The following is a 25,965-nucleotide window of genomic DNA, read 5'->3' as shown; positions in this document are numbered from 1 at the left end:
CAACAGGTGTAGACCTTACAGTGAAATGCTTACTTACAGGTTCTAACCAATAGTGCAAAAAAGTATTAGGTGAACAATAGGTAGGTAAAGAAATAAACAACAGTAAAAAGACAGGCTATATAAGTAGCGAGGCTATAACAGTAAAGAGGCTATATACAGTAGAGAGGCTATAAAAGTAGCGAGGCTATAAACAGTAGCGAGGCTATATACAGTAGAGAGGCTATATACAGTAGTGAGGCTATATACAGTAGCGAGGCTATATACAGTAGAGAGGCTAATACAGTAGAGAGGCTATATACAGTAGTGAGCATCATAGCGAGGCTATAAACAGTAGCGAGGCTATATAGTAGAGAGGCTATATACAGTAGCGAGGCTACATACAGTAGCGAGGCTATATACAGTAGATATACAGAGCGAGGCTATATACAGTAGCGAGGCTACATACTTTACATTACATTAAGTCATTTAGCAGACGCTCTTATCCAGAGCGACTTACAAATTGGAAAGTTCATACATATTCATCTGGTCCCCCGTGGGAATGAACCCACAACCCTGGCGTTGCAAGCGTCATGCTCTACCAACTGAGCCACACGGGACCAACTGAGCCACACTGAGCCACACGGGACTCGCTACACAGTAGCGAGGCTATAAAAGTAGCGAGGCTATATACAGCAGCGAGCTATAATACAGTAGCAAGGCTATATACAGTAGAGAGGCTATATACAGTAGAGAGGCTATAAACAGCAGAGAGGCTATAAACAGCAGAGAGGTATAACAGCAGAGAGGCTATAAACAGTAGAGAGGCTATAAACAGTAGCGAGGCTATAAACAGTAGCGAGGCTATAAAAGTAGCGAGGCTATATACAGCAGAGAGGCTATATACAGTAGAGAGGCTATATACAGTAGCGAGGCTATAAACAGTAGAGAGGCTATACAGTAGAGAGCTATATACAGTAGCGAGGCTATAAAAAGTAGCGGGCTACATACACACCGGTGAGTCGGGCTGAATTGAGGTAGTATGTACATGTAATATGGTTAAAGTGACTATGCATATATGATAAACAGAGAGTAGAAGCAGCGTAAAAGAGGGGTTGGAGGGGAGGCACACCAATGCAAATAGTCCGGTAGCCATTTGATTACAGTCATTATTGTGACAGTCTAGTGATGTTGATAGATTGATTGCTATGGTGATATAGAGAATTCATTACAGCGTCAGTGCTGACTCTAAGTGTCTGGATATTGTTGTTTACACTTCTCATCACCAGAACCGTCGTAAATCTACAAGTCTATTAAAAATCAGATCAGAGGACATATCTATAAATCTAGAACTGGTCAGAGGTGTATGCAGGGCCGGGTTCCACCTCCACGTACTGTGGAACAGAGGGGACACGTTGTTCATGGCCAGCTGGGGAGGCTACTGCTGCTGCCGACGAATCCAGGTCCTAACCTACTGTAACTTCAAATCCATTTGGTACTCAGCCCACGTCCAAAACAATCCATCACCAGCCAGCTGCTCCTTCTCCTCTAAAGTGGTTGAGCTGCTCCTCCTCCTCCTCCTCTACTACTAAAGTGGTTGAGCTGCCCTCCTCCTCCTCCTCTACTACTAAAGTGGTTGAGCTGCTCCCTCCTCCCTCTACTACTAAAGTGGTTGAGCTGCTCCTCCTCCCCTCTACTACTAAAGTGGTTGAGCTGCTCTCCTCCTCTCTACTACTAAAGTGGTTGAGCTGCTCCTCCTCGCTCACTAAAGCGGTTGAGCGCTCTCCTCCTCACTAAAGGGGTTGAGCTGCTCCTCCTCTCCACTAAAGGGTTGAGCTGCTCCTCCTCCTCCACTAAAGGGTTGAGCTGCTCTCCTCCTCCATAAAGGGTGAGCTGCTTCCTCCTCCAAAGGTTGAGCTGCTTCTCCTCCCTCCACTAAAGGGTTGAGCTGCTTCTCCTCCTCTACTAAGGGGTTGAGCTGCTCCTCCTCCTCCTCTACTAAAGGGGTTGAGCTGCTCCTCCTCCTCCTCCACTAAAGGGGTGAGCGCTTCCTTTCACTAGGGGGTTGAGCTGATCCTCCTACCTCCCTCCTTAAAGGGTTGAGCTGCTCCTCTCCTCCACTAAAGGGTTGAGCTGTCCTCCTCCTCCACTAAAGGGGTGAGCTGCTCCTCCTCCTCCACTAAAGGGGTTGAGCTGCTCCTCCTCTCACTAAAGGGGTTGAGCTGGCTCCATCCTCCCACTAAAGGGGTTGAGCTGCTCCAGCTCTCCTCCACTAAAGGGGTTGAGCTGCTCCTCCTCCTCCCCATAAAGGGGTTGAGGCTGCTCTCCTCCTCCCCACTAAAGGGGTTGAGCTGCTCCTCCTCCTCCACTAAAGGGGTTGAGCTGCTCCTCCTCCTCCCACTAAAGGGGTTGAGCGTGCTCCTCCTCCATCCACTAAAGGGGTTGAGCTTGCTCCTCCTCCCCACTAAAGGGTTGAGCTGCTCCTCCTCCTCCACTAAAGGGGTTGAGGCTGCTCTCCTCCTCCACTAAAGGGGTTGAGCTGGCTCCTCCTCCTCACTAAAGGGGTTGAGTGCTCTCCTCCTCCTCCACTAAAGGGGTTGAGCTGCTCCTCCTCCTCCACTAAAGGGGTTGAGCTGTCTCCTCCTCACATAAAGGGGTTGAGCTGTCTCCTCCTCCACTAAAGGGGTTGAGCTGCTCCTCCTCCTCCACTAAAGGGGTTGAGCTGCTCCCCTCACTAAAGGGTGGAGGCTGCTCCCCTCCACTTAAAGTGGTTGAGCTGCTCTCCTCCACTAAAGGGTGGGTAGCTGCTCCTCCTCCACTAAGTGGTTGAGCTGCTCCTCCTCCACTAAAGTGTTTGAGCTGCTCCTCCTCCACTAGTGTTGAGCTGCTCCTTCCTCCATTAAAGTGGTTTGGCTGCTCCTCCTTCTCTCTCACTTAAAGTGGTTGAGCTGCTCCTCCTTCTCCTCCACTAAAGTGGTTGAGCTGCTGCTCTTCTCCTCCACTAAAGTGGTTTGAGCTGCTCCTTCTCCCTCCACTAAAGTGGTTGAGCTGCTCCTCCTCTCCTCCTCACTAAGTGGTTGAGCTGCTCCTCCTTCACAAGTGGTTGAGCTGCTCCTTCTCCTCCTGCCCATCCACTAAAGTGGTGGAGCTGCTCCTCCTCCTCCTCCACTAAAGTGGTTGAGCTGCTTCCTCCTCTCCTCCTCCACTAAAGTGGTTGAGCTGCCTCTTCTCCTCCTCCACTAAAGTGGTTTGAGGTCTCTCCTCCTCCACTAAAGTGGTTGATCTCTTTCTCCTCTCCACTAAAGTGGTGTGAGCTTCTCCTCTCCTCCTCCACTAAAAAATGGTTTGAGCTCCTCCTTCTCCTCTCCACTAAAGTGGTTGAGCTCTCCTTCTCCTCCTCTACTAAAGTGGTTGAGCTCCTCCTCCTTCCCTCTCTATAAAGTGGTTGAGCTCCTCCTCCTCCACTAAAGTGGTTGAGCTCCTCCTCCTCCACTAAAGTGGTTGAGTCCTCCTCCTCACTAATGGGTTGAAGCTCCTCCTCCTCCACTAAAGTGGTTGAGCTCCTCCTCCTCCACTAAAGTGGTTGAGCTCCTCCTCCTCCACTAAAGTGTTGAGCTCCTCCTCCTCTACTAAAGTGGTTGAGCTCCTCCTCCTCCACTAAAGTGTGAGCGTCCTCCTCCTCTACTAAAAGTGGTTGAGCTCCTCCTCCTCTACTAAAGTGGTTGAGCTGCTCCTCCTCCTCCTCTACTAAAGTGGTTGAGCTCCTCCTCCTCCACTAAAGTGGTTGAGCTCCTCCTCCTCCACTAAAGTGGTTGAGCTGCTCCTACTGGTAACCTAGTGGTTAGAGCATGCCAACTGCACGCTCCCTCAAAACTTGAGACATCTGTGTCATTGTGTTGTGACAAAACTGCACATTTTAGAGTGGCCTTTTATTGTCCCCAGCACAAGGTGCACCTGTGTAATGATCATGCCGTTTAATCAGCTTCTTGATATGCCACACCTGTCAGGTGGAAGGATTATATTGACAAAATATGAAATGCTCACAAATAGGGATTTAAACAAATTTGTTCACAACGTGAAAGGAAAAAAAACATTTATTTTAACTCGTGAGACATGGGACCAACACTTACCATGTTGCGTTTATATTTTTGTTCATTGTAGATGTAATGTCAAACTAGATTAAAGAGGATATATATAGAGGGGAACTACCATCTCCTGGTCAGTTCAACATGACCTCATGTTAATCACTACCACCATCTCCTGGTCAGCTCAACATGACCTCATGTTAATCACTACCACCATCTCCTGGTCAGCCTCAACATGACCTCATGTTAATCACTACCACATCGTCTTGGTCAGCCTCAACAATGACCTCATGTTAATCACTACGCACCATCTCTGGTCAGGCTCAACATGACACTCATGTTAATACTAGCTACTATCTTCCTGGGTGAGCCTCATACTGACCTCTATTGTTATCACTACGACCATCTCCTGGGTCAGCCTTCCAAAACCCATGAACCTCATGTTAATCACTTACCCATCTCCTGGTCAGCTCAACATGACCTCATGTTAATCACTACTACATCTCCTGGTCAGCTCAACAACCTCATGTTAATCACTACCCCATCTCCTGGTCAGCTCAACATGACCTCATGTTAATCACTACTACCATCTCCTGGGTCAGCCTAACATGACCTCATGTTAATCACTACTACCATCTCCTGGTCAGCTCAACATGACCTCATGTTAATCACTACCACCATCTCCTGTCAGCCTCAAATGACCTCATGTTAATCACTCCACCATCTCCTGGGTTAGCTCAACATGACCTCATGTTAATCACTACTACCATCTCCTGGTCAGCTCAACATGACCTCATGTTAATCACTACCACATCTCCTGGTCAGCTCAACATGACCTTCATGTTAATCACTACACATCTCTGGGTTAGCTCAACATGACTCATGTTAATCACTACTACCATCTCCTGGTTAGCTCAACATGACCTCATGTTAATCACTACCACCATCTCCTGGTCAGCTCAACATGACCTCATGTTAATCACTACCCCATCTCCTGGTTAGCCTCAAACATGACCTCATTGTTAATCACTACCACTCATCTTCGGGTTTAAGCCTCAGCATGACCTCCATGTGTAAATCACATCCATCTCCTGGTCAGCCTCAACATGACCTCATGTTAATCACTACCACCATCTCTGGTCAGCCTCAAACATGACTCATGTTAAACACTACCCACCATCTCCTGGTCAGCTCAACATGACCTCATGTTAACCCCTCACTACCACCATCTCCTGGTCAGGCCTTCCAACCATGACCTCATGTTAATCACGACCACCATCTCCTGTGTCAGCTCAACATGACTCATGTTAATCACTACCACCATCTCCTGGTAGCCTCAACATGACCTCATTTATCACTACTACCATCTCTGTCAGCCTCAACATGACCTCATGTTAATCACTACCACCATCTCCTGGTCAGCCTCAACATGACCTCATGTTAATCACTACCACCATCTCCTGGTTAGCTCAACATGACCTCATGTTAATCACTACCACCATCTCCTGGTTAGCTCAACATGACCTCATGTTAATCACTACTACCATCTCCTGGTCAGCCTCAACATGACCTCATGTTAATCACTACTACCATCTCCTAGTTAGCTCAACTGGACATCATGTTACACTAAACTAAAATATAAAATGCAACATGTAAAAGGTTGGTCTCATAGTTCATGAGCTGAAAAAAACAATCACCGATATTTTCCATTCGCACTAAAAGCTTGTTTCTCTCAACATTTTTTGCACACATTTCTTTACATCCCTATTAGTGATTTCTGCATGTTACGATTATATTTTTGTTCAGTATCTTTCTATATGAATCACCGTAGATGTGTATTCACTACTGCCCTTCCCTGTATACATTCAATATTGTCCTTCCTGTCCCAAACTCCGCTTCTAATTCCCTCTCCCTTGCCAACGTATCCCATTTGAATGACCGTTTAGTCTGGATGGGAGGCTGCTGGGAAACATTAGGACGATGTTGGAAGCAGTGGGGTGATGTAACCAGCTGCTGTTACACACAGCAACACACTAGGACTACATCCCAAAAGGCACACTATTCCCTATATAGCCTAGTGCGCTAATATTAAAACGTACTATATATAGGCAATAGGGTGTGATTTGAGACGAAACTCAGGCCTCATGCCATAGCATTACACCTGAAGCCAGATGGGTAGTGTTTGAACTTCTATGATGAAAGACGTTCAGGCAGACAGTTCAAAAACATCTGTTGTTCTCCAGCGTCATCAGAAGACTCAATAGGACATTGTCTGATTCAACAAATGGAAGCTACAGTATAAATGTTTCACCGTTTCCCCTTTTTTCTATTCTGATCCCGATAGAGATGGGAAAAACACACTCACACGGTGCTAGACGGGTTACTACAGACCGGGTTCAATCCCGTGCTGTGCCACAACCCCGGCCGTGGCTGGGAGTCCCGTAGAACGGCGCACAATTGGCCCAGCGTCGTCCGGGCTAGGGGAGGGTTTGGGCCGGTGAGGCTTTACTTGGCTCATCGCACTCTAGCGACTCCTTGTGGAGGGCCGGGTGCCTGCGGGCTGACCCCAGTCACCAGTTGAACTGTGTTTTCCACCGACACATTGGTGCGGCTGGCCTTCTGGGTTAAGCTGGCGGGTGTTAAGGAGAGCGATTAGGCGCGACAGAGGACGCATGACTCCACCGTCGCCTCTCCCGAGCCTGTTGGGGAGTTGCAGCGATGAGACAAGATCGAAAAATTGGGGAGAAAAATGGGGTAAAATAGAAAACTTAAATGCAAAAATAACACACACATCGAAGACAGTCTCAGGTAGATGAATGTTACATGCTTTCTTCACCAAACTACGAACACCAGAAACCACCCAAATGAATACAAAATGGGGATGATTTGGTAGTTGTTTCATACGTTTATATTTGACAAGGGCCGTGTGCAATTAAAGCAAAGTTAACTCTTTCCTTGATCTCACAGGAAATGTTATGCATTGTACCAGATATACTGTAGCTAGAGCGCTAATGTTCATCTCTACTCCCTAGAGCAGGGCACTCCAACCCTGTTCCTGGAGAGCTAACGTCCTGTAACGTCACTCCAACCCTGTTCCTGGAGAGCTAACGTCCTGTAACGTCACTCCAACCCTGTTCCTGGAGAGCTAACGTCCTGTAACTTCACTCCAACCCTGTTCCTGGAGAGCTAACGTCCTGTAACGTCACTCCAACCCTGTTCATGGAGAGCTAACGTCCTGTAACTGGAATCCAACCCTAATCTAGCACAACTCATTTTAATAATTAGCTGGTTGATGAGCTGAATCAAGCTAGTTACAGCTGGGGCTTAGTGAAACCTACAGGAGGGTAGGGAGAGGCCTGGCATAAAGACAGGTAGGTAGAGAAGATACTGAGGGGAGCAGGCTTTCACTCAGCGAAAGAGAGTGATGAAAGAGAAGTAGCAGTGTTTCTGAAGTATGAGGCATGACATGAGGTCTTAGTTACATACCCAGTTAAGAGTCTATAAACACATGCAACAGCATGAGTAGGCGTTTACACACACACACCCCTACAGACCCCCGCCATGCACACACCCTCCTACAGACCCCACCACACGTTCCCTCTAAATCAACAGCCATGGAACCCTGGAAACTCAGCCGGCTGTCAAACGGACCTGCTCGTTTCCTCACAACACAAAATCAATGCAGCCGGGCAGTTTTCCTGGAAGAATAAACACATTGGAAAAATAAAAAACAGACAAGATTTAAAGCTCAGCTCATTTCATTAAAAGGGAGTACAAGATATTCCACTCTACTCTTCTCCTTGGCTATCAAGGCACTAAGACAGGAACTGTGTGTCACCACACCACGCAGCCTAAATACTACCTTCATAAAAATCAATATCCTCATATAACCTTGTCAGAAATGATCACAACAACCACTTCCTGTGTATCCACAAGGCTTCTGACAAGCACTAAAATAAGAGCACTTCATTGTCCATTGTACTTACAGTTCACAGAATGTCTTTTTTTTTAATCAAGCTTTCCACAAGGCCTCAGATTAAAGCAGTAAAAGTCACTGTTAGACTAATCTATAGAGCTGGAAACAGGCAGTTTGTGGTAGAGAAGGACAAAGAATACATCTCCCTCTAGTGGTTCTCATAGGCAGCACACTATTCCCTATAGAGTACCACAGTATGAGTGATAACACCCATAAAACCTAGCAGTCACACAAGGAAAAGGTTCCAAATCGTTTTTCCACCATTCATGTGGATTTTAGAAACACTTCAAATAAAGGGCCGTTGTTTCGTGTACCCTGGCGTGACGCTTTGATAAGTGTAAATCTCTCGGTGACTTTTGTCAATGTAGTCGCCTGTATTTACCTGCCAAAAATGTAACGCTAATTAGCTGCTAATGTGGCTATCATACAGAACTATAAATGCTTGTCTCAAGATTCACGTCACTCACCAGGGCCCATAATGATCTGGACAATACTATCTAATGTAGCCATTTTAAATGCATGATTTAATTTATACAATTTATAAAAACAAGTCCAGCTTTCTAGTTAAATAGCTAACTTGGCGAAGCTAGACGTTCTTGATAATGTTTGTTTGTGTATGTGGGTGAGGGGTGGGTAGCCTACTTCAAGTACTACTTGACATGTAGCTACCCTAGCTAGCTGTATTATTTTGGTCTGGCGTTTTGAGATGTTTGCTTTACTGCGGGAAGACATTGATCTGTTAGCTGGTACCCTCTGGACAGCAGATCTTTTGTATAGCTAGTAGGCAAGGTTATGTCGTCTTATTTAGTCCTACCTGCTATGGAGCTTTTAAAATGTATTGGTATTCAAACGTTTATTTTTGAGGGAGAACTACTGTCGTCATGTTATTGATGTTTGTTTTGTAGGTAGAATTACTGTCATGTTACCTGCCCAACACTTTTACCCACTAGGCTACCTTCCGCCCAAGACGCAGACATTCAAGCAGGACTTTGAGAGCAAGCATCCCAAGTCTCCAATGGTCCGAGTACTGGTTGATGTGTGACCGCACATATTCTTCCATCACCATAGTAACTATGATTAGTAACCTGGGACACAGATCACCATAGTAACTATGATTAGTAACCTGGGACACAGATCACCATAGTAACTATGATTACTAACCTGGGACATAGATCTATTGTTCATGGCTCCCGAGTGGCGTAGCGGTCTAAGGCACTGCATCTCAGTGCAAGAGGCATTACTACAGTCCCGGTTCGAATACAGGCTGTATCACATCCGACCGTGATTGGGAGTGCCATAGGGCGGCGCACAATTGGCCCAGTGACATCCGTGTTTGGCTGGAGTAGGCCGTCATTGCACGTAAGAATTTGTTCTTACCTGACTTGCCTAGTGAAATAAAGGTTACATTTAAAAAACTGGCAGCAACCGCAGCGCAATCAAAAGGAGGTGAACAATGCCTGGTGCTGAAAATATAGCTAACATGTTATGCAAGTTTTGCACACCAACAGATGGAGAAAACCTACACCAGTTGAGCAATGCAATTTTAATTTGATTTTACAAACAAGAGGGCTTAATTGGAGTCTATTTCTCAGAAGTTTCTGTCCATGACTGATGCAACACGAAAAAGCATTAAAGACAGCATTAATGAGTACTTGAGGTCACCGGGAACATGGCCTGCTCTCCCTTATGTAAGGAATTAAGCACTTTCCCATGTTTACTACACTATGTTTACTTGTCACACTGCACAGTAGCCTAATAAACAAAATGAAGGTGGCTTATAACTTCAAAATGTAAAAGCATATTGTACAGTCCTGTATTTCTTCATCATCTTTATGCTTTCGTTAATAAAATAATGATAAAAATACTCTATCAAATGCAGATGTTGATTTAGTTACGAATCCATGACAAATTACTATGGGAATAAATATCACTGATTTACAGAAATATTGGAACAAAGTTGTCTAATGAAGGCAAACAACTTAGAATCCTCCAATTCTCTAATCATGTTGTACAGCGCCATATTTTCCATTCTATCCAAACGGAAACCCTGAGGGTTTTGTTTTTCTCAGAATAGAAACACCATAATATTAATTAAATTAATTAAGCCAAATTTCTTAAAATCAATCCCAAATACTATGTTATTACAGGAAAGGTTTTAAATTCTCTGGTAATACCAATATGGAAGACTATCAAATGCTTCTCAAAGATGCCCTCTGGTGGTCAAACTAGCACTAACTTGCATTAATAGAAAAAGTGGTTGACAATTAAATAACGGGCCACAAACTGCTGCAGCAGCCCGCAAGGTGTGCTGCAGTATGACGCAACTTTTGTAAGCGGAACCACTGTATTGATAAAAGTCACCTTGTCTGAGAGATTTAAACAGTTATCAAAACGTCACACCAGGTAAAGCCTCCATTTAACATATATCTTGTTAGAAATTGTTATTTTTAAAAGAATTGTGATTTATTTTTATTGGAACCAGTTCTGTGATTGTTAGGTTTTATGGGTATTACGATGTGTCCACTGTGGGGCTCTATATAGTGCTAAGTGATTAACCAAAATGTTATTTTCATATTTATTTATTTTTACTAATTGACCAATGTTCTGTAAGCGCAATACGAAGTGTCACTTGAGATCAATCAAATCAACCCGGAACTGTGCGATGTAAAAGGGCGTTATAGTTGTCCGGTCTGTGTGGGCAGAGTGGAAGTGTTGAATGCTATTTTACAGTAAACAAACTGACAGACTCAGCACGCTTATAGGGAAGGACAATCAACAAGCAGAGCACTTACACAAATGACTGATGATCTGCTGAGAGAAATTGATAAAAAAATTGTGGGGGCTGTTTTGTTAAGACTTCAATGCGGCTTATAACATTATTGATCATAGTCTGCTGATGGAAAAATGTATGTGTTATGGCTTCACATCAAAAGCGTTTTGGGACACTGTAAAGTCCATGGAGAATAAGAGCACCTCCTCCCAGCTGCCCACTGCACTGAGGCTAGGAAACACTGTCACCACCAATAAATCTACGACAGTCGATAATTTCAATAAGCATTTTTCTACGGCTGGCTATGCTTTCCACCTGGAGGCCAACAGCTCTCACACCCTGCAGCAACTTGCCCAAGCTCCCCATGCTTCTCCTTCACCCAAATCCAGACAGCTGATGTTCTGAAAGAGCTGCAAAATCTGGATCCCTACAAATCAGCGGGGCTAGACAATCTGGACCCTCTCTAAAATTATCTGCCGAAATTGTTGCAACCCCTATTACTAGCCTATTCAACCTCTCTTTTGTATCGTCTGAGATCCCCAAAGACTGGAAAGCTGCCGCGGTAATCCCCCTCTTCAAATGTGGAGACACTAGACCCAAACTGTTATAAACCTATTTCCATCCTGCCCTGCCTTTCTAAAATCTTCGAAAGCCAAGTTAACAAACAGATCACCGACCATTTTGAATCTCACCGTACCTTGTCCACTACGCAATCTGGTTTTCCGAGCTGGTCATAGGTGCAGCTCAGCCACGGTCCTAAACAATATCATAACCGCCATCGATAAGAGACAATACTGTGCAGCTGTATTCATCGACCAAGCCAAGGCTTCGACTCTGTCAATCACCACACTCTTATCGGCAGACTCAATAGCCTTGGTTTCTCAAATGCCTGCCTCGCCTGGTTCACCAACTACTTCCCAGATCGATTTGACACACTGAACTCTGAGGGCCTGTTGTCCGGACCTCTGGCAGTCTCTATGGGGGTACCACAGGGTTCAATTCTTGGGCCGACTCTATTCTCTGTTTATATCAATGATGTCGCTCTTGCTGCTGGTGATTCTCTGATCCACCTCTACGCAGACGACACCATTCTGTATACTTCTGGCCCTTCTTTGGCCACTGTGTTAACAAACCTCCAAATGAGCTTCAATGCCATACAACTCTCCTTCCGTGGCCTCCAAATGCTTTTAAATGCTAGTAAAACTAAATGCATGCTCTTAAACCGATTGTTGCACGCACCTGCCCGCCGAACTAGCATCACTACTCTGGACGGATCTGACCTAGAATATGTAGACTATGGCCTATTTATTGCCTTAACTCCCTAATCTTCTACATTTACATAGATTTTTCTATTGTGTTATTGACTGTACGTTTGTTTATGTGTAACTCTGTTGTTCTTGTCACACTGCTTTGCTTTATCTTGGCCAGGTCGCAGTTGTAAATGAGAACTTGTTCTCAACTGGCCTACCTGGTTAAATAAAGGTGAAATAAATAAAAAAATCTATAAAAAACATCCCTGCTATATTGTGTATAAAGAGTTACCTGTCTAACACAGAACCTGTTCTTTAATGGAAGCCTCTCCAACATAATCCAGGTAGAATCAGGAATTCCCCAGGGCAACTGTCTTGGCCCATTACTTTTTCAATCTCTACTAATGACATGCCACTGGCTTTGAGTAAAGCCAGAGTGTCTATGTATGAGAATGCGGCTATTGATGACGTCTGGGCCGGCAGCCTCGCAAGGGTTAACACGCTTCAATGTCTTACTCATGTCGGCCACGGAGAATGAGAGCTCAGTCTTTGTAATGCGCAATTGGCTCAAGTCCCTGCCATATACAGTTGAAGTCGGAAGTTCACATACACTTCGGTTGGAGTCATTAAAACTCGTTTTTCAACCACTTCACAAATTTCTTGTTAACAAACTATAGTTTTGCCAAGTCGGTTAGGACATCTACTTTGTGCATGACACAAGTCATTTTTCCAACAATTGTTTACAGATTATTTCACTGTATCACAATTCCAGTGGGTCAGAAGTTAACATACACGAAGTTGACTGTGCCTTAAATCAGCTTGGAAAATTCCAGAAAATTATGTCATGGCTTTAGAAGCTTCTGATATACTAATTGACATCATTTGAGTCAATTGGAGGTGTACCTGTGGATGAATTTCAAGGCCTACTTTCAAACTCAGTGCATCTTTGCTTGACATCATGGAAAAATCAAAAGAAATCAGCCAAGACCTCAGAAAATAAATTGTAGACCTCCAGTCTGGTTCATCCTTGGGAGCAATTTCCAAACAACTGAAGGTACCACGTTCATCTGCACAAACAATAGTACGCAAGTATAAACACCATGGGACCACGCAGCCGTCATACCGCTCAGGAAGGAGATGCATGTGCGAGCAAGGAGGCCTACAAACCTGACTCCGTTACACCAGCTCTGTGAGGAGGAATGGGCCAAAATTAAACCAACGTATTGTGGGAAGCTTGTGGAAGGCTACCCAAAACGTTTGACCCAAGTTAAACAATTTAAAGGCAATGCTACCAAATACTAATTGAGTGTATGTAAACTTCTGACCCACTGGGAATGTGATGAAAGAAATACAAGCTGAAATGAATCCTTCTCGCTACTATTATTCTGACATTTCACATTCTTAAAATAAAGTGGTGATCCTAACTGACCTAATACAGGGAATTTTTACTCGGATTAAATGTCAGGAATTGTGAAAAACTGAGTTTAAATGTATTTGGCTAAGGTGTATGTAAACTTCCGACTTCAACTGTACGTCTCTTAGTCGTTGAAGTGCGACTCCACTGTCCCCTTGTACAGTCGTTTTGCCTCTCTGATTGCCTTACGGAAGACATAGTTGGACTGTTGGTACTCGTCCATGTTCCCAGTCACCTTGCCGTGGTTAAATGCAGTGGTCCTCACTTTCAGTTTAGTGTAAATGGGGCCATCTATATCCAGGGTTTTTGGATAGGATAAGTTGTAATCATCACAGCGGGAACCACATCCTCTATGCACTTCCTGATAAGCAGTAATGGGCAGTCACAGACTTCTATTAAATTGTTTTATTCTGTGTTACAGCATTCAAACCCATATAATACACAATCATTTATTTTTACGTTAAATGCACTAAAACCCATGATTTATTTTTTTTAAGATTCAAACCCGAAACGACCTCAAAAAACACTAAGTGTGCATTACTGTATGTGGCTCGGGCCAAAACAAGTGCATTTCATAGGGAATCGGGAACATTTCAGACTTGCCTCTATTCTCTCAAATCCATTTCTCTATAATGCTGTGTCAGAGGGATTTGACAACTTGTCTTGAGCTGATATAATTCCTGAAAGTCGGTGAACTTAACACATTTCCTTATCAAACCAAGTACATCCATGGTCAAAACCACATTTTCAGAATGCTAGCTTCAGAACTCTTTTCCAAATGCTAGCTTCAGAACTCTTTTCATCCCGCTAGCTTTAGAAACTCTTTTCCAAATGCTAGCTTCAGAACTCTTTTAAATGCTAGCTTCAGACTCTTTTCAGAATGCTAGCTTTAGAACTCTTTTCCAAATGCTAGCTTCAGACTCTTTTTCCAAATGTAGCTGTAGACTCTTTTCCAATGCAAGCTGTAGAACTCTTTTCCAAATGCTTAGCTGTAGAACTCTTTTTCAAATGCTAGGCTTGCAGAACTCTTTTCCAAATGCTAGCTTCAGAACTCTTTTCCAAATGCTAGCTTCAGAACTCTTTTCCAAATGCTAGCTTCAGAACTCTTTTCCGAATGCTAGCTTCAGAACTCTTTTCCAAATGCTAGCTTCAGAACTCTTTTCCGAATGCTAGCTGTAGAACTCTTCTGTCAGTCAATAGCATTCTCTTGGACACATTTCTCTGGGTCAAAAGAAAAGTAGAAGAGGGTTGTTTCAAACCTTTGAGGGTTTTCTTCAGATGAGAGAGAAGGCCTCCAAGTCGCTGCAGGTCAAAGTAGTCCACCTTCCCATTGTAGAAGAGCTGAGGCGGAACATAGGCCTCTGGAGAGGGAGAGGAGGAGAAGAGATAAAATAATTAGCATTACCATTGAGATGGTAGATGAAGACAGCGGCTATTGTGGGTAATTACCCGTAAAGTAATTAAGATAATCATAAACTCAGTCCCCTGAGCAATAGGATGAGAGGGGAAAAACAAACTTATAAAGGACACATGGCTTAGGAAAAGCTTTTCTGTGAAATATCTCCCATGTCCTATTAATACCAGGGGACTAGATGCCCTTCATGTAGTAGATGGCTAAGAGTATAATGGGTACAGGGGAAAAGTGAGCAGAGCGTTTAGTACTGGGACAGGGTTCGTACAGACAGTGGCAAGTCAAATTCAAGGACTTTCAAGTACTTTTTCCAAGCACTAATATTTATTTTCACGGACCATCAATTTGTAAATAGTTCATATAATGCAATTGTTTCTAGGCGCCACCAGATGGCAGTATGTCGCCACAACCTCATAGGAAAAAAATTACTTTGTATTTATCACACTACCTTACAAGTTCTATTCAATCATACGTGGCTACATACATGACTGGTAAGTCAGTACGGATGTTGTAATTTGAGTAGGGATGAGCAGAGTTTTGGGACATGCACACTGGTGAACACAAACGTGTTGCACCACTTGGCCTCCTGAGTGGCACAGCGGTCTGAGGCACTGCATCTCAGTGCTTAAGGCGTCACTACAGTCCCTGGTTCGATTCCAGGCTCTATCACAACAGGCTGTGATTGTGCGCTGCCCTATGGGACTCCCAATTGGCCCAGCGTCATCCGGGTTAGGGTTTGGCCGGGGTAGGATGTCATTGTAAATAAGAATTTGTTCTTAAGTGACTTGCCTAGATAAATGAAGGTTAAATAAAAAAATTAAATGTAATATTCACATTGCAACACAATTCCATCTTAATTACTGTTTTTAAATTGGGCATTTGAGAATCTACCACTTAATAGCTACGAAAAAGCATCTTGCTTCCAACTGGGAGCTTTAGTGTCGCTTGGGAGAAGGGCGAGTGGCTGTGTGAGGAAAACGGCACGTGAACGGTAGGAGCACGGCTGTCGCTGAATAAAATCGGAATATATCGCGGGCACCCTGTGAATGAGGCGATTACAACAACCTCCAGAGCTTTTTTGCCAGAGAAAAATCACAACGTAGAACTGGTGCCAGCGTAGGATTCAGCGTTGTGTCTTTCGCCCTTCAGGGTCCATTCACCCATGCTTGCAATGTCAAAGTCTGATTTTTTTTTTTTACCTTACACAATGTGGGTTGGTTGGGTCCAGTGAGATGTAGTGGCAAAAAAAAGTGGGTAATCTATACTGAACAAAAATATAAAAACGCGACATGTAAAGTGTTGGACCCGTGTTTCATGAGCTGAAATAAAAGATCCCAGAAATGTTGCATACTCAGAAAAAGGCAGAATTGAATCTAGATTTACCTGGCATTTTAGCTATCGAAGTGACATTTGGCAGCGCCTAATCAGTCTAATTCTGTACCTGCCTGGCTGAGTGGCAGTGTGGCTGGAATGAGTGAGCTCGCCTGGCAATCACAGCGCAAAACACGTGAGGAAATGAAACTCGGTAGAAAGGAATTTGCAAGACAAAAACATAATATTTTTCATAAACATATTTGATCATTATCTGTTCTCCTCTCATTTAAAATCAAAGTACTTTTCAAGTACGAACTTGAGCAAATGTCTGATTTTCAAGGTATTCTGTTCTACTACTTGAATTTCAGAGTGCCAAATTCAAGTACTTTAAGCACCTCAGTGCTCTGAGTAGGGTGAAATTGCCCCGAGACACTGATCTAATGCGCTGATGGGTTTGAGAGCTCCTCCAAATACTCTGAATCTCCCACTGCAGGGTTAAAGGGATATTTGGGGATTTTGGCAATGAAGCCATTTATCTATTTCCCCAGAGTCAGATGAACTCGTGAATGTACATTTTATTCATCTGCATCCAGTGAGAATGAAGTTTAAAGGTAGTTTCGAAAGCCAAAGCTAACTAGCGTTAGGGCAATGATTAGAAGTCTATGGTAACAGCTAGCATGCTAACACTAGTTAACGACTTCTTTCAAACTGCACGCTGACAATGATTAGAAGTCTATGGTAACAGCTAGCATGCTAACACTAGTTAACAACTTCCTTCAAACTGCACGCTGACAATGATTAGAAGTCTATGCTAACAGCTAGCATGCTAACACTAGTTAACAACTTCTTTCAAACTGCACGCCGACACGAATATGGTATCCACGAGTTGATCTACTTCGCCAGGATTCAGATGAAGGGTTTCAATTGCCAAAATCCCAAAGTATCCCTTTAATAGAAGTAAATTGACATTGTATTCTAGCTCAGCCGTAAGGGTGAAGTTGCCCCTAGACACTGATCCAAGATCAGCTTTGAATGCTCCTCCAAATCATGTATTATCCCACTGTTGGTATAATATAAGTAACTTGACATTGGGCTGTTGAATTCCCACTTGAAGTTGGGTCGATCTTGAATTACAGTGGCATTTTGGCATGGCGTTTTGATTTTATAAAAAAAGAAATGTGGGTACATTTTCCCATTCTAAATCAACTAATAGGGTAGCGTAATGACTTTAAATAATTTCTACCATTATGATAACATTGTGTAACCAGTAGGAGTGGTAACGCCAACGATGGTAACGCCAACGATGGTAACGCCAACGATGGTAACGCCAATGTCCCATTTTAGGTATATTTTCTGAAATGTAGGCCACAAATCTTCAAATCTAAACAGGTCCTTTAAAAATGATTTACTAAAGTGGTATGATTAATCGTTTTGCTCACCATATTATCACCTTTCAAAAACAGTTTTGATAGCCAAGATTAAAAAGAGCTACAATTTGAAGCGCACTTCCCATTCAAATTGCATATAACGGTCGCGCAATGAGCTGGAGGCAGTAGACATTTTGAAAACATATACTTAAATCCGGAACGTTTTACTACATATTATGGAGGCAAGTTTACCTTGCTTCAAAGTAGCCTAGCCAAAATATAGGCCAAGCCAATTATTTTAAAGACTTCCATATGCCATTGAAACCAGTAGCCTATTTCTCACACATTATATATGGTTTTCTTTCATTGTCTTGTAGGCAAAATCCTAGTCATATTAGCATCCCATGCTAGTTGTTGATAATCCTAGTCATATTAGCAACCCGTGCTAGTTGATGATAATCCTAGTCATATTAGCATCCAATGCTAGTTGTTGATAAATCCTAGTCATATTAGCAACCGTGCTATGTGATGATAATCCTAGTCATATTAGCAACCCGTTGCTAGTTAGGATAACCCTCGTCATATTAGCAACCCATGCTAGTTTGATGACAATCCTAGTCATATTAGCATCCATGCTAGTTGATGATAATCCTAGTCATATTAGCATCCGTGCTAGTTGATGATAATCCTAGTCATATTAGCAACCAGTGCTAGTTGATGATAATCCTAGTCATATTAGCATCCGTGCTAGTTGATGATAATCCTAGTCATTATAGCATCCGTGCTAGTTGATGATAATCCTAGTCATATTAGCAACCCGTGCTAGTTGATGATAACCCTAGTCATATTAGCAACCCATGCTAGTTGATGACAATCCTAGTCATATTAGCATCCCATGCTAGTTGATGATAATCCTAGTCATATTAGCATCCCGTGCTAGTTGATGATAATCCTAGTCATATTAGCATCCCGTGCTAGTTGATGATAATCCTAGTCATATTAGCAACCAGTGCTAGTTGATGATAATCCTAGTCATATTAGCATCCCGTGCTAGTTGATGATAATCCTAGTCATATTAGCATCCCGTGCTAGTTGATGATAATCCTAGTCATATAGCATCCCGTGCTAGTTGATGATAATCCTAGTCAATTTAGCAACCCTGCTAGTTGATGACAATCCTAGTCATATTAGCATCCATGCTAGTTGATGAATCCTAGTCATATTAGCATCCCGTGCTAGTTGATGATAATCCTAGTCATATTAGCAACCGTGCTAGTTGATGATAATCCTAGTCATATAGCATCCCGTGCTAGTTGATGATAATCCTAGTCATATTAGCAACCAGTGCTAGTTGATGATAATCCTAGTCATATTAGCAACCAGTGCTAGTTGATGATATCCTAGTCATATTAGCAACCAGTGCTAGTTGATGATAATCCTAGTCATATTCGCAACCCGTGCTAGTTGATGAAATCCTAGTCATATTAGCAACCAGTGCTAGTTGATGATAATCCTAGTCATATTAGCAACAGTGCTAGTTGATGATATCCTAGTCATATTAGCAACCAGTGCTAGTTGATGATAATCTAGTCATATTCGCAACCCGTGCTAGTTGATGATAATCCTAGTCATATTAGCAACCAGTGCTAGTTGATGATAATCCTAGTCATATTAGCAACCAGGCTGTTGATGATACCTAGTCATATAGCAACCAGTGCTAGTTGATGATAATCCTAGTCATATTAGCAACCAGTGCTAGTTGATGATAATCCTAGTCATATTAGCAACCCATGCTAGTTGATGATAATCCTTCATATTAGCATCCCATGCTAGTTGATGATAATCCTAGTCATATTGCATCCCGTGCTAGTTGATGATAATCCTAGTCATATTAGCAACCAGTGCTAGTTGATAGTAATCTCGTCATATTAGCATCCCGTGCTAGTTGATGATATCCTAGTCATATTAGCAACCAGTGCTAGTTGATGATAATCCTAGTCATATTAGCAACCAGTGCTAGTTGATGATAATCCTAGTCATATTCGCACCCGTGCTAGTTGATGATAACCTAGTCATATTAGCAACCAGTGCTAGTGATGATAATCCTAGTCATATTAGCAACCAGTGCTAGTTGATGATAATCCTAGTCATATTAGCAACCAGTGCTAGTTGATGATAACTAGTCATATCGCAACCCGTGCTAGTTAGATGATAATCCTAGTCATATTAGCAACCAGTGCTAGTTGATGATAATCCAGTCATTAGCAACCAGTGCTAGTTGATGATAATCCTAGTCATATTAGCAACCAGTGCTAGTTGATGATAATCCTAGTCATATTAGCACCAGTGCTAGTTGATGATAATCCTAGTCATATTAGCAACCAGTGCTAGTTGATGATAATCCTAGTCATATTAGCAACCCGTGCTAGTTGATGATAATCCTAGTCATATTAGCACCGTGCTAGTTGATGATAATCCTAGTCATATTAGCATCCCGTGCTAGTTGATGATAATCCTAGTCATATTAGCATCCCGTGCTAGTTGATGATAATCCTAGTCATATTAGCATCCCGTGCTAGTTGATGATAATCCTAGTCATATAGCATCCCTGCTAGTTGATGATAATCCTAGTCATATTAGCATCCCGTGCTAGTTGATGATAATCCTAGTCAATTAGCATCCCGTGCTAGTTGATGATAATCCAGTCATATTAGCATCCCGTGCTAGTTGATGATAATCCTAGTCATATTAGCATCCCGTGCTAGTTGATGATAATCCTAGTCATATTAGCATCCCGTGCTAGTGATGATAATCCTAGTCATATTAGCATCCCGTGCTAGTTGATGAAATCCTAGTCATATTAGCATCCCGTGCTAGTTGATGATAATCCTAGTCAATATTAGCATCCCGTGCTAGTTGTGATAATCCTAGTCATATTAGCATCCCGTGCTAGTTGATGATAATCCTAGTCATATTGCAACCCGTGCTAGTTGATGATAATCCTAGTCATATTAGCATCCCATGCTAGTTGATGATAATCCTAGTCATATTATGCACCGGTGCGTAGTTGATGATAATCCTAGTCATATTAGCATCCCATGCTAGTTGATGATAATCCTAGTCATATTAGCATCCAGTGCTAGTTGATGCATCTTTAGATCTCCCCTCTTTCTAAAATTCAAACAGATATTTTCATCTCAGTCTCATGAAACAGCTTTCACGTGCGGCTCGCTTTTGACAACAGTGTTTCCTCGCAAATTGCATTACGGAAAGAAAAAAAATCCTTGTGCGTATTGCTGCACTTATGATGTGATGAAATAATAGTTGATCAACATTGTAAACCGAACGTTTTGATCTGTTGCATCAGACTAATTGTTTTATTTGTTGATGTAGCCTAGGCCAACTGGTTGTATGAATTTGGAACATATCGTCCCACAACTGGAGCAGATTTAGTTTAGAAAAGTTCATTTCTTTCTCCCAGAGAAAAGCAAGCTGACCGGTAGTATAGATAAACTTTTCTACTATGGGGGTTAGTAGATAAACATAAGCTAGTGACTTTGCTGTTTCGTTACTCGTCTTGACAGGTATTCTAACTATCTTCAAGTGCACATCTGAATTAGATAAGAAGGACGCACGCAGTTGCATGTTCTGTTCATATGAATGACCTTAATGTCAATGAGATTTCTGTCATTCTGAGCACTGTGGGTGGACGCCCTAATCAGGTTACGCACCCACAATGCATATGGGTCTGGTACATTTCTCAAATGTACGGTCAATTTAAATGCTGCTGGTGAAATGTCCGGTGCCACATTTTCCTAACGAAAATCCTGGTGTGTGTGTGTGTGTGTGTGTGTGTGTGTGTGTCTCTCTCTCTCTCTCACCGTCGCTGCTGACGCACCCAGGGTTCTTCATCTTCCCTTCGTCCCAGTAGCTCCTTACGGCCGTGATGAGACGATGCAGAAAACACACCATGTATTCTGGAGGACACAGCGCTGTGGGATGCTGAAACACACATACACATGTTAGACAGGAACACACATACAAGATTACACAAGAAACACACATACACAGTGTTAACACAGGAATACACAATACACAGTGTTAACATCAGAACACCATACACAGTTTTATATCATGTATATATATATTTCTGGAGGAGCACAGCGCGTCGGCGTATGAAAACACACATACAACAGTGTTCACGGAAACACACATGTATCTTGAAAGGACAACAGCGCTGGGGGTAGATAGAAGAACACACATACGCACAGGTCACAGGTAAACAAACATTAATCTGGAGGACCCAGCGCTGTGGGAGCTGAAAGATACACAAGCAGGAAATGTCATCTCTTCCCTGTGCTGGCGTCCTTAGAAGACCCTGAATTTATTCAGAGAATAAGTACACAGTGAGGCTTTCACCCTAGTGAGAGACAGAGACGCGACAGCGCAGTGAGAGTATGCGAAGAACTTTTATAAACAGCTAGTAGAACTGCATTATAAAATCTGAGGAAAACAACGGCAGTAACCGGGAAGTTTTGATTCGCCTAAGATTATCCTGAACAGATTAAAATGTAATTCCTTTCAGTACCTGAGAGAAGGTGCTCAACGGATTGCTCTCCGGGAATAAGTGGTCAACGCCGACAATTTGAATATCAACATTTTCGGGGTTAATAACTTATGAGCTAAAAAGAAAATGGCCAAAAGTGAACGTCGAAAAACACAAAAGGAAAGATACCGTTCCTTTTTCCTGGTTAAGGATCAATTCGGATTGAAGCCTGCAACTCCTCCACCATGACAGACAGGAGAGACCTCGGCACAGATATATATATCATAAAAACAAATTTGACAACCAGCCGGTGCGCTTCACCAGAACCAGGCTTGGATCACAAAGTGCTTTCACAGAACCAGGCCTGGATCACAAAGAGCTTTCACAGAACCAGGTCTGGATCACAAAGAGCAAGCAGAACCAGGCCTTGATCACAAAGAGCAAGCAGAACCAGGCCTGGATCACAAAGAGCAAGCAGAAGCAGGAACAGAAGCATACGAAAGGTTAAAATAAAAAATCCCAAGGAAGAAAATGTAGAAAGGAACCCAACCCCTTCTGGCTGTAGACAGGCAGACAAATGTGAGGGGGATTTTGTAGTGGACATGACTTACCCTCGATCCTCTTCTTAAGCCTCTGACAGCCTCTCTCGTAGGCCCGGCGCCTCAGCCTCTCCTCTGCACTCTCATCTTTAGACTCCTTTCCCTAGTCACACGAGAGGGGACAGATTGTACTGTATTGCATACAACCACAGTTGCTGTGATCACTTTGTTACACTCTTAGAAATAAGCAGTGCTACCTAGAACCATAAAGGATTCTTCAGTTGTCCCCATGGTGAAAAACCCTCTGGAAAATAAATATTTTTTTAGTTCCAGGTGGAACCCTTTCACTAACAGAGGGTTTCCCTAACTCGGTCCTCAGGACCCCAAGGTGTACACGTTTTGGTTTGTGACTCTAGCACTACACAGCTGATTCAATTAACCAACTAATCATCAAGCTTTGATCATTTGAATCAGCTGTGTAGTGCTAGGGGCAAAAACCAAAACGTGCACACCTTGGGTACCGAGGACCGAGTTTGGGAAACGCTGCATTGAGACAAGGTTCCAAAGGGCTCTACCTGGAAGCAAAAGGGTTAACTCCTATGGGGTCAAGCAAACAACACTGTTTTTGTAGCTAGAAATGTTATGCGTTTCTGAAACAACAACAAAAATGGTAGCCAAATCATGACATCCTTTCCAGAGCCGTGATAGGCTGTACCTCTTTGTCGAAGCGTGTGGGCCACCAGGTGGTGGGGATGAGTTCCTCTAGTCCCGCCTCCTTCACCCTCAGAGGAGTCTTAATGTAGAAGAACACCACTGAGCGCAAAACATCAAACGTGTTGAGAGTTAAAGATAATACAGATTATATACACGCAAACACGCGCCCGACAAACACGCTAACACGCGCCCGACAAACACGCTAACACACGCCCGACAAACACGCTAACACGCGCCCGACAAACGCGCTAACACGCGCCCGACAAACACGCTAACACGCGCCCGACAAACACGCACCCGTCAAACACGCTAACACGCGCCCGACAACATCCTACACATACCAAGCAACACAGCGTGCAAGATTACACAGTCTAAGACTACACAGACAATCAAAATATACTGTTAACACATTTCACACAGGAAAGTTTTAGGGGTCCAAGGACAGAGCCATGGGGGACGTGTCGTTTGGCAGAATCTTATCCTGACCAACTAAAGAGCATTTAAAATCGTTGAGATAACTACATTGTCTCAAAATCATGATCGCAAGTACATCACCACTTAGTGTAATAATTATGAAGCATAATAAGCACTTCATTAACCAATGAAAGGATATAGAACGTTGCTGAGCAGATACTTCCTGGACTTCTCATGGCGCAGAATAGCTGTCGTCAAACGAAGGTAGTGAATCTGGAGAAAGTCAGAAGACAAATTACAAGTCAAATGCAGTCACAATTACCATTACAATACTTTGAATATACACCCCCCCTCCCAGACCCACCACCCACCCCAGACCCACCCCCACCCACAGGAACCCACCACCCCAGGCCCACCCCACCACAGGACCCACCCACACCCCAAGACCCACCCCCCCAAGACCACACCCCCAGGACCCACCCACCCATACCCAAGACCCACCCACCCCAGGACCCACCCCACCCACCCACACCCCAGGACCCACCCCTCCCCCCCCACACCCAGGACCCACCCCGCCCCAGACCCACCCATCCACACCCAGGACCGGACCCTCCACCACCAACACAGTAAATAACTGCAGAGCTGCTGGACATTTTTAACCACCTCTCTCAGATTGTAACCTCCTTATCTCAACAAGCTCTCCTCTGATAAATGTGACAAGGACAAAATTAAAACACATCCTACTCCTAAACACACACACACACACTCTGCTCTGAACCATGACAAGGACAAACTGAAAGACACCCAACTCCTACACAAAACACAGCTGCTCCTTTGAAGCGTCTAATGTTAAACATCAACATCGTAAATCCGAAGGATTTTTTTTACGAGGTACTTTTTGAATTAACCAACTATGTATATCACACCAAGGTGACATCTGATTGACTGTTTATCGTCTCCTTCATGTGTTTCAAATGACACCCTATTCCCTACCTAGTACACTACTTTGACTAGAGCAACATCGGGCACTAACAGGGCACGGGTCCAAAGTTGTGCACTATACAGTATAATAGAGACAGCCACTGTTCCTACTCCCAGCCTACAAGCAGCAACTGAAGAGGGAGCCACCAACACAGAGAATATTGAGGCGCTGGACAGAAGAGGCAGGCAGGCTCAATGCTGCAGGATTGTTTTGAGAATGTTGATTGGAATATGTTCAAGAAGATTCATCCACCCAGGACTCATCCATCAACATTGTGAAGTGTGTTGATGATGTGCACCACAATAATAACAATAATCATCATCCGGACATACCCCAACCAAAAACCCTGGATGAACGGAGATATCCGTACCATGCTGAGAGGCAGCACTGCAGCATTCAATGTCAGCAGAACAAACCCTGATGACTCGGTAGAGCGACGCGTTCAAGGCAAGCAGGTACGAGCTCCACAAATCCATTAGGGACACAAAGGGACACTTACAGACTCAAACTTGAATTGATGTTCGACAACTCAGACTCCGCATTGCATGTTACAAGGACTACAGACTATCCCAGACTGCAAAGGCAAATCCAGCTGTGTGGTGCCCACCAAAGCCATCCCTCTATCATCTTCTACCTGTCCCTCTCCAAGGCTGTAGTCCCCACCTGTCCCTCTCCAAGGCTGTAGTCCCCACCTGTCCCTCTCCAAGGCTGTAGTCCCCACCTGTCCCTACTCCCACCCCAGGCTGTATCGTATCGTTTTTCTAACACCCTGTCTCCTGCTCCCACAAGGCTGGTAGTCCCCCACCTGTCCCTCTCCTCACACAATGTCCGCAAGTAACAGAAAAAAAGTCTGGTCGCACCACCCCACCTCACTTGGAGTTAAATAAGAGATGATGTTCCCTCCTCACCTTATGGCTCGCCAATTCTCACAAGGCTAGTCCCACACCTGTCCCTCTCCAAGGCTGTAGTCCCACACCTTCCCTCCCAAGGCTGTAAGTCCCCACCTGTCCCTCTCCAAGGCTGTAGTCCCCACCTGTCCCTCTCCAAGGCTGTAGTCCCCACCTGTCCCTCTCCAAAGGCATGTACGTACCACCAAAATAGCTGGGAGGCATGAGGCCTGAGAGGTGAGTCCCACTACCTCCCACGAGAAATCAGTGATTCTTCTCGCCTACTGACTTACACACCGACAACGAAGCAATTGAGAGCT

General features: G+C 43.7%; 1 protein-coding gene across 1 annotated transcript in view; it reads right to left on the bottom strand.

Moving 5' to 3' along the window:
* Positions 1 to 25,965, bottom strand: part of LOC112070933 (E3 ubiquitin-protein ligase RNF123) — a 119,513-nt gene that overhangs the window by 72,434 nt on the left and 21,114 nt on the right. Inside the window, exons 14-19 of the mRNA XM_070439182.1 lie at positions 23,976 to 24,049; positions 23,364 to 23,481; positions 22,721 to 22,811; positions 22,501 to 22,565; positions 21,445 to 21,565; positions 14,731 to 14,832 (exon numbers count right to left, since the gene is read on the bottom strand). Coding sequence (XP_070295283.1) covers positions 14,731 to 14,832; positions 21,445 to 21,565; positions 22,501 to 22,565; positions 22,721 to 22,811; positions 23,364 to 23,481; positions 23,976 to 24,049 — 571 coding nt within the window. The remainder of the gene's footprint in view (positions 1 to 14,730; positions 14,833 to 21,444; positions 21,566 to 22,500; positions 22,566 to 22,720; positions 22,812 to 23,363; positions 23,482 to 23,975; positions 24,050 to 25,965) is intronic.

Source organism: Salvelinus sp. IW2-2015, unplaced genomic scaffold, assembly GCF_002910315.2.
Source record: "Salvelinus sp. IW2-2015 unplaced genomic scaffold, ASM291031v2 Un_scaffold1462, whole genome shotgun sequence".
Classification (NCBI taxonomy): Eukaryota; Metazoa; Chordata; class Actinopteri; order Salmoniformes; family Salmonidae; genus Salvelinus; species Salvelinus sp. IW2-2015.
This window is presented reverse-complemented; position numbering and strand designations above follow the sequence as displayed.